At 43.2% G+C, this 13,321-nt stretch overlaps 1 protein-coding gene across 4 annotated transcripts in view; it reads right to left on the bottom strand.

Annotated features, from left to right (window-relative positions):
• The window catches only part of dennd5a (DENN/MADD domain containing 5A), a 156,155-nt gene extending 149,104 nt beyond the window's left edge, over nt 1-7,051 (bottom strand). For 3 of the 4 annotated variants that reach the window (XM_063061861.1, XM_063061862.1, XM_063061865.1), the window contains exon 1: nt 6,205-7,051. In XM_063061861.1, the coding sequence (XP_062917931.1) occupies nt 6,205-6,298 (94 nt within the window). In that variant the 5' untranslated portion in view covers nt 6,299-7,051. Of the gene's footprint in view, nt 1-406; nt 1,634-6,204 lie in introns of those variants that run through there. The other variant, XM_063061864.1, reaches the window with a different exon arrangement.
• Nucleotides 7,052-13,321: the final 6,270 nt, after the last annotated feature.

Here is a 13,321-nt window from a genome sequence, read left to right as displayed (position 1 = left end):
CCCTTTGCATCTCTGCATTTTGAATTCTCTCCCCATCTAAATAATAGTCTGCCTGTTTATTTCTTCCACCAAAGTGCATGACCATACACTTTCCAACCTTGTATTTAATTTGCTACTTCTTTGCCCATTCCCCTAAACTGTACAAGTCCTTGTTTACTCAACACTACCCACTCCTCCACCTATCTCTGTATCACCTGCAAATTTAGCCACAAATCCATTAATCCCATAGTCTAAATCACTGACATACATCATAAAAAGCAGCGGTCCCAAAACCGACCCCTGTGGAATTCCACTGGTAATTGGCAGTCAGTCAGAATAGGATCCCTTTATTCCCACTCTGTTTTCTGCCAACCAGCCAATGCTCCACCCATGCTAATAACTTCCCCGTAATTCCATGGGCTCTTACCTTGCTAAACAGCCTCATGTGCAGCACCTTGTCAAAGGCCTTCTGAAAATCCAAATACAGTACACCACATCCACTGCATCTCCTTTGTCTACCTTGCTTGTAATTTCCTTAAAAAAATTGCAGTAGGTTAGTCAGGCAGGATTTCCCTTTCAGGAAACCATAATGGCTTTGGCTTATCGTGTCATGTGCCTCCAGGTACTCCGTAATCCAACAACTTCCCAATCACTGATGCCAGGCTAACAGGTCCATAGTTTCCTTCCTGCTGCCTCCCACCCTTCTTAAATAACAGAGTAACATTTGCAATTTTCCAGTCATCCGGTACAATGCTAGAATCTATTGATTCTTGAAAGATCATTGTTAATGCCTCCACAATCTCTCCAGCTACTTCCTTAAGAACCCGAGGGTGCATTCCATCAGGTCCAGGAGATTTACCCACCCTCAGACCACTAAGCTTCCTGAGCACCTCCCCAGTCATAATTTTCACTGCACATACTTCACTTCCCTGACACTCTTTGGAGGCCTGTATACAACTGCCATTAGGGTTCTTTTACCCTTGCCATTTCTTAACTTAACCCATAGAGACTCTACACCTTCCGATCCTATGTCATCCCTTTCTAATGGAAGAAGAAAGCCCCCAACTTCGAGTGGAGTCATCGGGATGCCGTCATGACAGCATTTTTTTTAAGCAGGCTTTCTTGTTTTTACGAGGCAGAGTTGCTAGCTCGACGCTCAACCCAGCACAGATTGAAAGCATGCAAGGCAGCTGGCTGGATTTGAACTCGGGAGCCTTCACTCCGAAGTCTGGTGCTGATGCCACTACGCCACCAGCCAACAAATCCCTTTCCAATGATTTAATATTATTTCTTATACACAGGGCCACACCAGCCTCTCTGCCTATTAAACTATCTTTCTGATACACCGCATATTCTTGGACATTCAACTCCCAATGGCAGCCATTCTTTAGCCAAGTTTCAGAGATGGCCACAACGTTATACTTGCCAATCTGTAGCTGAATTTCAAAATTGTCCATTCTATTTCTTATGCTGCGTGCATTCAAATACAACACTTTCAGTCCAGTATTTGCTGCTTTCTGTTTTAACTGCACCTCACCTCTATTGCCCTGTAACTCATCCCACTGGCTGTGATTATGCCTCATCTCCAACCTGTCTTTACTATCATCTCTGTTGCATGCCATCTTTGATTTATTTCTGTTTTCCCCTTCCTCAGCCCTATCACTCCAGTTCCCATCCCCCTGCCAAATTAGTTTAAACCCTCCCTAACAGCTCTATTAAACCTGTCTGCTAGGATATTGGACCCCTTTGGGTTCAGGTGTAACCCATCCTTTTTTGTACGGGTCGTACCTCCCCCAGAAGAGGCCCCAGTGACCCAGGAACCCGAAGCCCTGTCCACCACACCAGTCTCTCAGCCACACATTAATATGCCTGATCATGCTATTCTTGTGCTCGTTAGCACGTGACACAGTCAGTAATCCTGAGATTACTACCCTGGAGGTCCTGCTTTTCAGCTTCCTGCCCAACTCCCTGAATTCCCTCTTCAGGACCTTCTCCCTTTTTTGACCTATGTCAATGGTACTAATGTGTACCAAGACTTCTGAATGTTCACCCTCTCCCTTCGGAATACTCTGCACCCGATCCAAGACATCTCGTACCCTGGCACCTGGGAGGCAAAACACCATGCGGGTATCTCTATCAGGCTGACAAAACCTCCTGTCTGTTCCCCTCACTATGGAATCCCCCATGACTACCGCATTCCTCATCTTCGTCTCTCCCTTCTGCACCACAGAACCAGGCTCGGTGCCAGAGACCCGATCGCCGTGGTCGTCCTCTGTCAGGTCACCCCCCTCAACAGCATCCAAAACGAGATAATGATTACTGAGGGTATCATGTGGTAGCATGATGATGTATGCAATTCTCTTATTTGTACATATAACCTATAATGAATTATTGAAATGAACAAGAAAGCTTAAACAATATACATTTACAAGATTACTCATATTAAATACACATCACATTCATCAAAGTCAGCTCATTCATATGATTAAGACGTACGGGAATACACAGTGACTTGGTATTCTTCAATATTATGTAATTGAGAGTTTCAAAATCCAACTTCCATGTTGGTTTTTAAAGCACATTTGCAGATCTTTAGTTCAGCCTTTCAGTTGCTCATTCCTGAATACAGTACTTGGCTCCCACACCCATTTAATTCCAATGTTACCTCTAAAGTAAGACTAATGCCTTCAACAAAATATACCAATTTAGAACATGGTACAGCATACAAATAGGCCTTTTGGTCTATAATGTTCTGTCTAAATAATTAAGCTAATGAGATCTGTTCTGAGACCTCTTATTTTCCCTGATATAATGACTTGGATGAAGACATGGATAGCTGGGAAACTAAGCTTGTGGATGACAGAAAGATTAGTCGTATTGTGGGAATTGTCGAAGTCCAGCATTCATAGTCATAGTCATACTTTATTAATCCCGGGGGAAATTGGTTGAAATTGAAATCAACCACCATCCACCCCATCAGTACTAATGAACAAACTCTAAAACCCAAGCCTCTGTACCTTCCCCTGCACTGGATCCTTGGCTTCCTCATTGTGAGACAACAGTCAGTGCAAATCAGTAATAACATCTCTACCTCACTAAAAATCAACACAGGCACACCTCAAGGATGCATATTGTCTCTCTCTCTCTCTCTCTGCTCATGACTGTGTGGCTAGGCACAGCTCAAACACCATCTATAAACTTGCCAATGAACTACTCAGATAACAACAATGGCATACAGGAGTGAGATATGGCTGAGTGGTGTTACAACAAGAAGCTTGTAATCAATGTCAGTAAGATCAAGGAATTGATTGTGGATTTCAGGAAGGGGAATTCAGGAGAACACACACAAAGGGTAAATGATGGAAAAAGGCAGCAGTTTCCAATTCCTGGACATCAACATCTCAGAAAATCTATCGTGGACCCAGCAAAATGATGCAATCATGTGAAGGCACACCAGCCACTACAATTCAGAATCAAACATCAGGTTTATTATCACTGACACGTGGTGTGAAATCTGTTGCTTTGTGGCAGCAGTACAGTGCAAGACATAAATAATCACCAAGTTATAATAAAATGTTAAATAAATAAAGTGTGAAAGAGGTATCATTCATGGCAAAGGGAAAGAAATGGTTCCTACAATATCGAGTGTGCGTCTTCAGGCCTCTGTTCCTCCTTCCTTATGGAGATAATGAGGAAAGGGGATGTCCCAGATGGTGAGAGTCCTTAATGACAGCTCCCTCCTTTTGAAAATGGCCTCGATGCTGGGGAGGTGTGCGCCCAAGATGGAATTGACTGAGTCTACAATCCTCTGCAACCTCTTGATCCTGTGCATGCCAGCGGTGATGCAGCCAGTCAGAATGCTCTCCAGAGTGGACATCGATAGATGCCATCTTCTCATCAAGGAGAATGTACAAGAGCCTGAAGACCAACACTGAAGCATTTTAGGAACAGCTTCTTCTCCTCCAGCATCAGGTTTTTGAATGGTCCATGCACACGACCTCATTATTCCTCTTCTGCACTATTTATTATTTAATAATAATAATTTATTATTTAAACAATGAATTTCACATGCCAGGGATCAGGAACATGATTCTGATACTGTACTATAAGCTGACCTGTACTCCGTTGGTAGTACAGGTTTGTCAATGGTATAGAAGCATCCTGCAACTTTATATGTTCTCATTACAAAATGTGCCAGAGTGCAATTAACATTGGAAAACCATGTTGGAAATGCGATTCTAAATATCTGGAACAGCAGTGATAATATCTGAAACCAATTGATAAAAAAAGTCTTCCCTTGACACACAATATTCTTATTAAGGAAGTTTAAGACTGCAAAAACAGCCCTTTGTGTAATTTTGGGCATAATTTCATGAATAAAATTTAAATCACTGTTTTTACTTTATTGTCTTGAACAGGTCAATTTGGTATGAATGGGGAATGGAAAATATACATTCAACGGAGGAAAATAAATGTACTGATACGCATTTTAAAACACTATTAAAACTGGTTTAAATCATGAGCGGCTATATCATTAGAGGAAATATTAAAATTCTTCAGCAACTAGTATTCCAGGATATCATGGACAACCGCATTATCTGTACTGTATGCCAATGCCTGTGGCAATCACTGGCCCCAAGCTTCCCTGGAGAAACATGCAGCAGTTGCTGCCTTCCTGTAGAGTTTCAGTTACAATGACATCATCTTTTTACAGCCTCGCTTGAGAGAAGCTGATGTGGAAGGACCCCAAGGACAATTTGAACGCAGATGATTCAAGCCCATCCCGCTACCACTTTCCAAAGACTCTCTCCATTGTTTACAAGATCCTCCAGACCGCACAATATAGAAAGGAGTAAAACTAGCGTACTCTTCATCGTGCAAAATACATAACTTTATCATCCTAAAATGCTGCACATGACGAACCGTACCACGACTTAGCTGAAATTATAAAAAGCTCATCTCCAAAGCACACCGAATACATGAAAGCACAGCTGTGATACATGCATAACGCAAAGACGCTTTCGGATAAAATCAACAATTAACCATTTAACATTAAAGTTACCCATTTAACACAAAACATTACAATTTGTTGAGAAAACAGTATACCTCCACACTGTTTATAAAGTAGTGCCAGAAATTTAAAGAGTGCAGTACTGTATTTTCCATTCGCTCACTGAAAACAAAGTGGTGTTAAAGAAAATGCAAAAATTGATCCTGAACAGATTATGTGCCGAAGGGTTGGATGGATGCAACTATTATAGAATTAGCGACATCCCTTCAAAATATTTTTTGGTAAAATCTACAGATCAAGAAACACGATCGTAGAATAAATAAAAATTGACAGGGCTATCGCAAAATAACAACAACGAATATCGGAATCTACTCTACACCCAGAATATTAATCGTGAATCTAGAGTCTGCGAGCGTGCAGCTATTTAAATGCCAAAAAGTAATCTTTCAGGAAAATTAATTTATGTTGCCAATAACATCGCTTCATTACACCCAGTAGGACTTTGATAAAAAAAAATCGCTGTCATCTACAAAACCAAGTCATATCTTAGAAATTATCGGAATTCTTGTGGTTCACTTAGAAATGATAATTACGAATTTAATATAGTCAGAGGAAATGAGGAAACTGAAAACCACATTAAAAAGTGCTTCCACTATCTATTCTCACATACAAGTAAATACCTGTAAATTAATGCAATTTATAAATGTACAGCCGCGCGTTAATTACACAGTGCCTTTGTCACAATTTTCCATTAGATATAGGAATATAGGCATGAATTATTTGCACAAATAACAACGCTTCTGTAAAATGCAGCAACTAATATCTGCATAAATGGAAGACACATTCAATATTACAGAACTTAAAAACATGAAACCAAAAGCTATGCTACACATTTCAGAATCTGGTATATAATTTTTTTTAAAACTGGACAAAGCAAACTCCATTTCCAGTGCGCGAACTGTCAAAAGGCAGCTCTACACCATCACTTCCTGCAAGAGTGAATAGCAACAGCGCTGGCTTCACCTGGACCGAACGACCTGAATCATTATTTTTATACTTCTGATCACTCAGGTTCCGCACTACTTTGCCAATTTTGTTCCCATGCGTGCATTTTTTTTGTGTGTACAATGGGCCAGAGACTGACAGGTTTAAAGTTTGCGCTTCCCTCGGGCTCCAATCACTGATTATTGTGAATAAAAATGTGAAACGCTCACCCGAGAGCTCGTCCGGCTCCAAGCCGGTCTCCACATCCAGACCAGAGATGACGAAGTAATCTGCGAAGCGGCAGCCAGCAGTGTTGGCGGTCATGGCGAGCGCTGGTCAGCGGACGGCCGCCGCTGGGCTGGGTCCGGGGGTCCGGCTCCGAGTCTCCGCTGGCGCCCGGCTCGCTCCCTCGCTCGCGCACTCTCTCTCTCTCTCTCGCTCTCGCTCAGCTCCGGCCCCGGCGCGCGCCGCTCCTCAACCCGGGCTCGCGTTCGACGCTTCCATCACAGCTCGCGCTGCAACGCCTGGCACGGAACTGCGCTGCATGCCGGGCCACAGTGTGCAAGGCAAGTTCGCCCCTTAAAGGGGTAACTCATCATCGCTCGCCGGCACTGAGTGAGACCCCGCCTTGCAAAGCCAGCCAGCGGGGGGAATGCACTACCTCTCCTCTTCACCCGACCGCTTCAGTGGCTAATATTTCAACACATTACTTCTTACTCTGCACAATGCAAACTTTAGTTAAAATATGTAATAATAATTTTTATCTTTTTGTCACCGCTAAAGGAAAGTTGGCAAAAGTGAACATTCGTCTGCAACTGTGACATAATTTCATCGCAGATCCGTAAAAAAACTTGAAAAGGAATTTATGAACGCTACACGTCCTTGTTTGTTATTGTCTATAACTGGCTGCGCCCGCTATAGCATTCTTCTTCAGATTACTGAATAATACTTAAATGCTGATAAGTTCTTTTCTCTTCTGTAGACGATTGAAGCGAAACGGCATTAGTTAATGTACTTTTCGGAGTGCAGTATTGTGCTTTACTTATGGTGGAACAATCACTGGATCAAGACGTATCAGTAAAAGGAGAAAGTTCTTAAAGGAAAGAATTGTCTTTTTATTACTATTGATTTATTGAGATAAAGGTACTGGTAGATTTATTTTGATGTTGTTAGCCCTTCTAATCTTTTTAATCAGCAAGCAATGTTAAAACATTGGTGTTTTAAACATGATAAAATGTCATAGGAAATTTAAAAGAAAATCATTAAATACAAATTGACAGTGAATCATAAAAGTATATACGGGTATTAGAACAGTTGACAAAGAGCTTCACCAAAGAGATAGTGTTTGAGGATTAAAGAGATGGAAGAAAGGGGGAGGGTATTTGGGGAGAGTTTGGCACAGCTGGCAGTTCTGCAGCAATTAAAAGCAAGGATGCTCAAGAGGCCAGAATTAGATGAACACAAATATCTCAAAGGGTTATAAGGCAGGTGTACAATATGGCAAGACCATGGAACGGGTCAAAGGGGACTTAAAAATCATAATTAAAACTTTAAAATCATATGGTTAGTTATTCAGTGCCATGATGATAATAAGGGCAGCATTTGATTGAGAGTGGCGTCAAGCTGCCTAAGGAAAACTGAAGTCAAAGGGCATTAAGCAGAGTCTTTCCCATGGTTGGAATCATATCCTGTGCAAAGGAAAATGGCTGCGGTTGTCAGAAGTTAATCGTTCAAGTCTGCTAAGATCATGGCAAGAGTTCCTCAGGGGAGCGTCCGGGGCCCAACCATCTTCAGCAATGAGTCCACATTTCATCATAAGACCAGAAGTGTGATGTTCAATTCCAGTCACACCCTGCTTGGGAAATGAAGCAATCTCTGCCCGAATGCTGCAAATCTGAATAACATTTACGTACTTTCATAAATAAATTTACTTTAACCTTAGAACTTTGAACACTGAAGCATGTGCGAGTAGGTGGTAAGTAAAACAAGTCAGATACGAGACACTTAAAACAAAAAAAAGCATAAACTCGAAGTGTGTCAGGAAACATGTTTGGAGAGAAAGAATTAATATTTCAGGTTAAAGGTCTTTCATCTAAAGTTTCTGATGAGAAGTTTTGACCTGAAGTGTTAGCCTAATTTCTCTCTCTTTCCATCTTGAGTATTTCTAGCAATTTTGGTAGCAGGAGAGGGTGATTCTACCTAGTCAAACATTTGGCAGATAAATACATATAACTTAAATTTATTACCATAGAAACTTAGAAGGAATAACACATCTGTGACAGCATATCAAAATTACTGTGCAATAATAGACTATTTTATCTAATTAGACAATGTTACCCATGCAAACAAATGACTCACTGACAAATGTCCTACTTATTCTTGTATCCCTTAGTCCCCCTTCTGCATCTACATAGTCATAGTCATACTTTATTGATCCTGGGGGAAATTGGTTTTTGTTACAGTTGCACCATAAATAATAAATAGTAATAAAACCATAAATAGTTAAATAGTAATATGTAAATTATGCCAGTAAATTATGAAATAAGTCCAGGACCAGCCTATTGGCTCAGGGTGTCTGACCCTCCAAGGGAGGAGTTGTAAAGTTTGATGGCCACAGGCAGGAATGACTTCCTGTGACGCTCTGTGTTGCATCTCGGTGGAATGAGCCTCTGGCTGAATGTACTCCTGTGCCCACCCAGTACATTATGTAGTGGATGGGAGACATTGTCCAAGATGGCATGCAACTTAGACAGCATCCTCTTTTCAGACACCACCGTGAGAGAGTCCAGTTCCATCCCCACAACATCACCGGCCATACGAATGAGTTTGTTGATTCTGTTGGTGTCTGCTACCCTCAGCCTGCTGCCCCAGCACACAACAGCAAACATGATAGCACTGGCCACCACAGACTCGTTGAACATCCTCAGCATCATCCGGCAGATGTTGAAGGACCTCAGTCTCCTCAGGAAATAGAGACGGCTCTGACCCTTCTTGTAGACAGTCTCAGTGTTCTTTGACCAGTCCAATTTATTGTCAATTCGTATCCCCAGGTATCTGTAATCCTCCACCATGTCCACACTGACCCCCTGGATGGAAACAGGGGTCACCGGTACCTTAGCTCTCCTCAGGTTCACCACCAGCTCCTTAGTCTTTTTCACATTAAGCTGCAGATAATTCTGCTCACACCATGTGACAAAGTTTCCTACCGTAGCCCTGTACTCAGCCTCATCTCCCTTGCTGATGCATCCAACTATGGCAGAGTCATCCGAAAACTTCTGAAGATGACAAGGCTCTGTGCAGTAGTTGAAGTCCGAGGTGTAAATGGTGAAGAGAAAGGGAGACAAGACAGTCCCCTGTGGAGCCCCAGTGCTGCTGATCACTCTGTCGGACACACAGTGTTGCAAGCACACGTACTGTGGTCTGCCAGTCAGGTAATCAAGAATCCATGACACCAGGGAAGCATCCACCTGCATCGCTGTCAGCTTCTCCCCCAGCAGAGCAGGGTGGATGGTGTTGAACACACTGGAGAAGTCAAAAAACATGACCCTCACAGTGCTCGCTGGCTTGTCCAGGTGGGCGTAGACACAGTTCAGCAGGTAGACAATGGCATCCTCAACTCCTAGTCGGGGCTGGTAGGCGAACTGGAGGGGATCCAGGTGTGGCCTGACCATAGGCCGGAGCAGCTCCAGAACAAGTCTCTCCAGGGTCTTCATGATGTGGGAGGTCAATGCCACCGGTCTGTACTCACTGAGGCCGCTGGGGCGCGGCGTCTTAAACATCACTGTGACATAATTACTGCCTCAGCCATTAATTTACCAGGTGAATTTCATAACCTTGAGATGCTGAACAGGAGTAATTTCTACTCTGTTTTCCAGATCTCTTACATTTTACTATGCATCAAAGGTCTCTCATTCTTGACGTCCCAGCTGCTGGATTTGATCACACAGCAGCAGGTCAAGGAACTGGAGCTGGATATGCTGAGGATCACCCAGGAGGCTGTAAACCTCATATGTGAGACTTTTACTAAGCTGGTCACACCCAATGTGCAGGCTTTTGATAGTAGACGGGTGACCACCAGCATTCAGTGTAGGGCTCCCCGTGTGGCCATTCCCCTCAGCAACAAGTATGCCCTTTGGAAACTGCTGGGGGCTGGGGAGGGGTGACCCATCAGGGGCACAGCAGCAGCAGCCAGGCCAGTGGCACTGTGGCCGGCTCAGAGACTCAGCAGGCAAGGGTAAAGTCAGGCAGAGCGATAGTGATAGGGGACTCAGTTGTCTGGAGGATGGGCAGCAGGTTCTGTGGCCATGAAAGAGATGCCTGGATGGTGTGTTGCTTCCTAGGTGCGAGGGTCCAGAATGTCTCAGAGGGGCTGCACACGATTCGCAAGAGGAAGGGTGAGCAGCCAGAGGTCATGGCGGAACATTAGCACCGACAACATGGGTAGAAAGCTGGGAGAGGAATCTGTGGAATTCTCTGCCACAGGAAACAGTTGAGGCTATATTAAAGAGGGAGGTAGATATGGCCCTTGTGACTAAAGGGATCGGGGGTATGGAGAGAAGGCTGGTACAGGGTTCTGAGTTGGATGATCAGCCATGATCATACTGAATGGCGGTGCAGACTCAAAGGGCCGAATGGCCTACTCCTGCACCTATTGTCTATGTTTCTATGTTTCAGCCAGAGGTCGTGGTGCAACATTGGCACCGACAACATGGGTAGAAAGGGGGAGAAGGTCCTGCGGAGTGAGCATAGGGTGTTAGGGAAGAGGCTGAAGAACAGGACCTCCAGGGTGGTAATCTCTGGATTACTCCCAGTAACACGTGCTGGTCAGGGCAGGAATAGTATGATAAAACAGATGAATGAGTGGCTGAAGAATTGGTGTAGGGGGCAGGGTATCAGATTTCTTGATCACTGGGGTCTCTTCTGGGGAAGATATGATCTGAATATTAAAGATAAGTTACACCGGAACCTGAGCGGGGCAGTTGTCCTTGCGGGCAGGTTTCCTACGGATGGTGGGGAGGGAATGAATGAATTTGACAGGACGTTGGGAAGCAGAGTGACAGGGCTGAAGATGGGACAATTGGTATACAAGTCAATACATTGTGTGGTGAGACTGTGAGGAAGGAGAGGCAGATGATAGGCAAAAATTGCAGTCAATGGCACGAGTTGAAGTGTAACAAGGGGGCAAAATTGAAAAGGGTGTTGAATACAGGACTGAAGGTGTTATATTTGAATGCACGCAGTATACAAAACAGGTAGATGATCTTGTAGAACAGTAAGAGATTAGCAGCTATCACATGGGAATCACTGAGTCATGGCTGAAAGAAGATCACAGATGGGAGCTTAACATTCAACGATAAACGTATCAAAAGTACTGGCATTAGGCAGAGGGGTGGGGTTGCTCTGTTGGTAAAAATGACATCAAATCTTTAGAAAGAGGTAACATGGAATTGGAAGATATAGAATACTTGTGGGTAGAGTTGAGAATCTGCATGAGTAAAAAGACCCCGATGGGAGTTATATATACAGGTCTCTGAACAGTAGCCAGGATGTGGGATATAAATTACAATGGGAGACAGAAAAGACAGGTAATAAGGGCAATGTTGTGATAGTCATTGGGGATTTCAATATGCAGGTAGATTGGGAAAATTAGGTTGGTGCTGAATCCTAAGAAAGGGAATATACAGAATGCCGATAAGATCGCTTTTTAGAGCAGCTTGTGGTTGAGCCCACTAGGCGAAAGGCTGGATGGAGTGTTGGTTAATGAACCAGATTTGATTAGGGAGCTTAAGGTAAAGGAACCCTTAGGAGACAGTGATCACAATATGATTGAATTCACCCTGCTGTTTGAGGAGGGGGGAAGATAAAGTCATAACTGCAGTGGAGTAAAGGGAATTACAGAGGCATGAGAGAGGAGCTGGCTAAAGTTGATTGGAAGGAGACATTAGTAGGGTTGACAGCAGAACAGCAAAGGCTGGAGCTTCTGGGGACAATTTGGAAGCCTCAGAGTAGATACATCCCAAAGAATGATTCTATAGGCAGGATGACACAATCATGGAAGACAAGGAAAATCAAAAGAAAGCATAGAAGGAAAAGAGACTGTATAATAAGCAAAAATTAGTGGGAAATTAGAGGATTGGGAACCTTTAAAAACCAACAGAGGGCAACTGATAAAAAATATAAGTAGAGAAAAGGTGAAATGTGAAGGTAAGCTGGTCAATAAAATAAAATAGGATATCAAAAGGTTTTTCAGATACATAAAGTGTACAAGAGAAGTGAGACTGGATATCGGACTGCTGGGAAATGATGCTGGAGAGATAGGAATAGGGGACAAGGAAATGGCAGACAAACTTAAAAAGTATCTCATGTCATTCTTTACTGTGAAATACACTAGCACCATGCCAGAAATTCAAGCATGTCAGCGGGCAGAAGTGAATGTATTTGGTATTACTAAGGAGAAGCTGCTTGGGAAGATGAAAGGTCTGAAGATAGTTAAATCACTTGAACCAGATGGACTACACCCCAGCATTCTGAAAGAGGTGGCTGAAGAGATTGTGGAGGCATTAGTAATGATCTTTGAAGAATTACAAGAATCTAGAATGGTCCAGAGGACTGGAAAATTGCAAGTGTCACTCCACTCTTTAAGAAGGGTGGGAGGCAGAAGAAAGGAATGTATAGATAAGTTAGTCTGACTTCAGTGGTTGGGGTCCATTTTTAAAGATGGGATTCCGGGTTTTTTGGAGGCACATGATAAGGTAGGTCAAAGTCGGCATGATTTCCTCGAGGGGAAATCTTGTCTGACAAACCTGTTGGAATTATTTGAGGAAATAACAGGCAGGATAGATAAAGTAGAGTCAGTGGATATTGCTTACTTGGATTTTCAGAAGGCCTTTGTCAAGGTGCTTTACATCAGACTGCTTAACAAGATAAGAACACGTGGTATTACAAGAAAGATACTAACACAAAGAGAAGACTGGCTCTCTGGCAGGAGGTGAAGAGTTGGAATAATGGGGGCCTGTTCTGGTTACCTGGTGGCGACAAGTGTTCTGCAGGGTCAGTATTGGGACCGCTTCTTTTCACGTTATAGGTCAGTGATTTGGATGATGGAATTGATGGCTTTGTGGCCAAATTTGCAGACGATACAAAGATAGGTAGAGGGGCAGATAGTGTTGAGGAAGCAGAGAGTCTGCAGACAGATTGGGAGAATGGACAAAGAAGTGACAGATGGAATACAGTATAGAATGGGCAAGTGTATGGTCATACACTTTGATAGAAGGAATGAAGGCATAGACTATTTTCTAAATGTGGAGAAAATTCAAAATCAGAGGTATAAAGGGAGTTGGGAGTCCT

Source organism: Mobula hypostoma, chromosome 11 (genome assembly GCF_963921235.1).
Source record: "Mobula hypostoma chromosome 11, sMobHyp1.1, whole genome shotgun sequence".
Lineage (NCBI taxonomy): Eukaryota > Metazoa > Chordata > Chondrichthyes > Myliobatiformes > Myliobatidae > Mobula > Mobula hypostoma.
The sequence above is the reverse complement of the archived record's forward strand: the minus strand, read 5'-3'. Positions and strand labels throughout refer to the sequence as shown.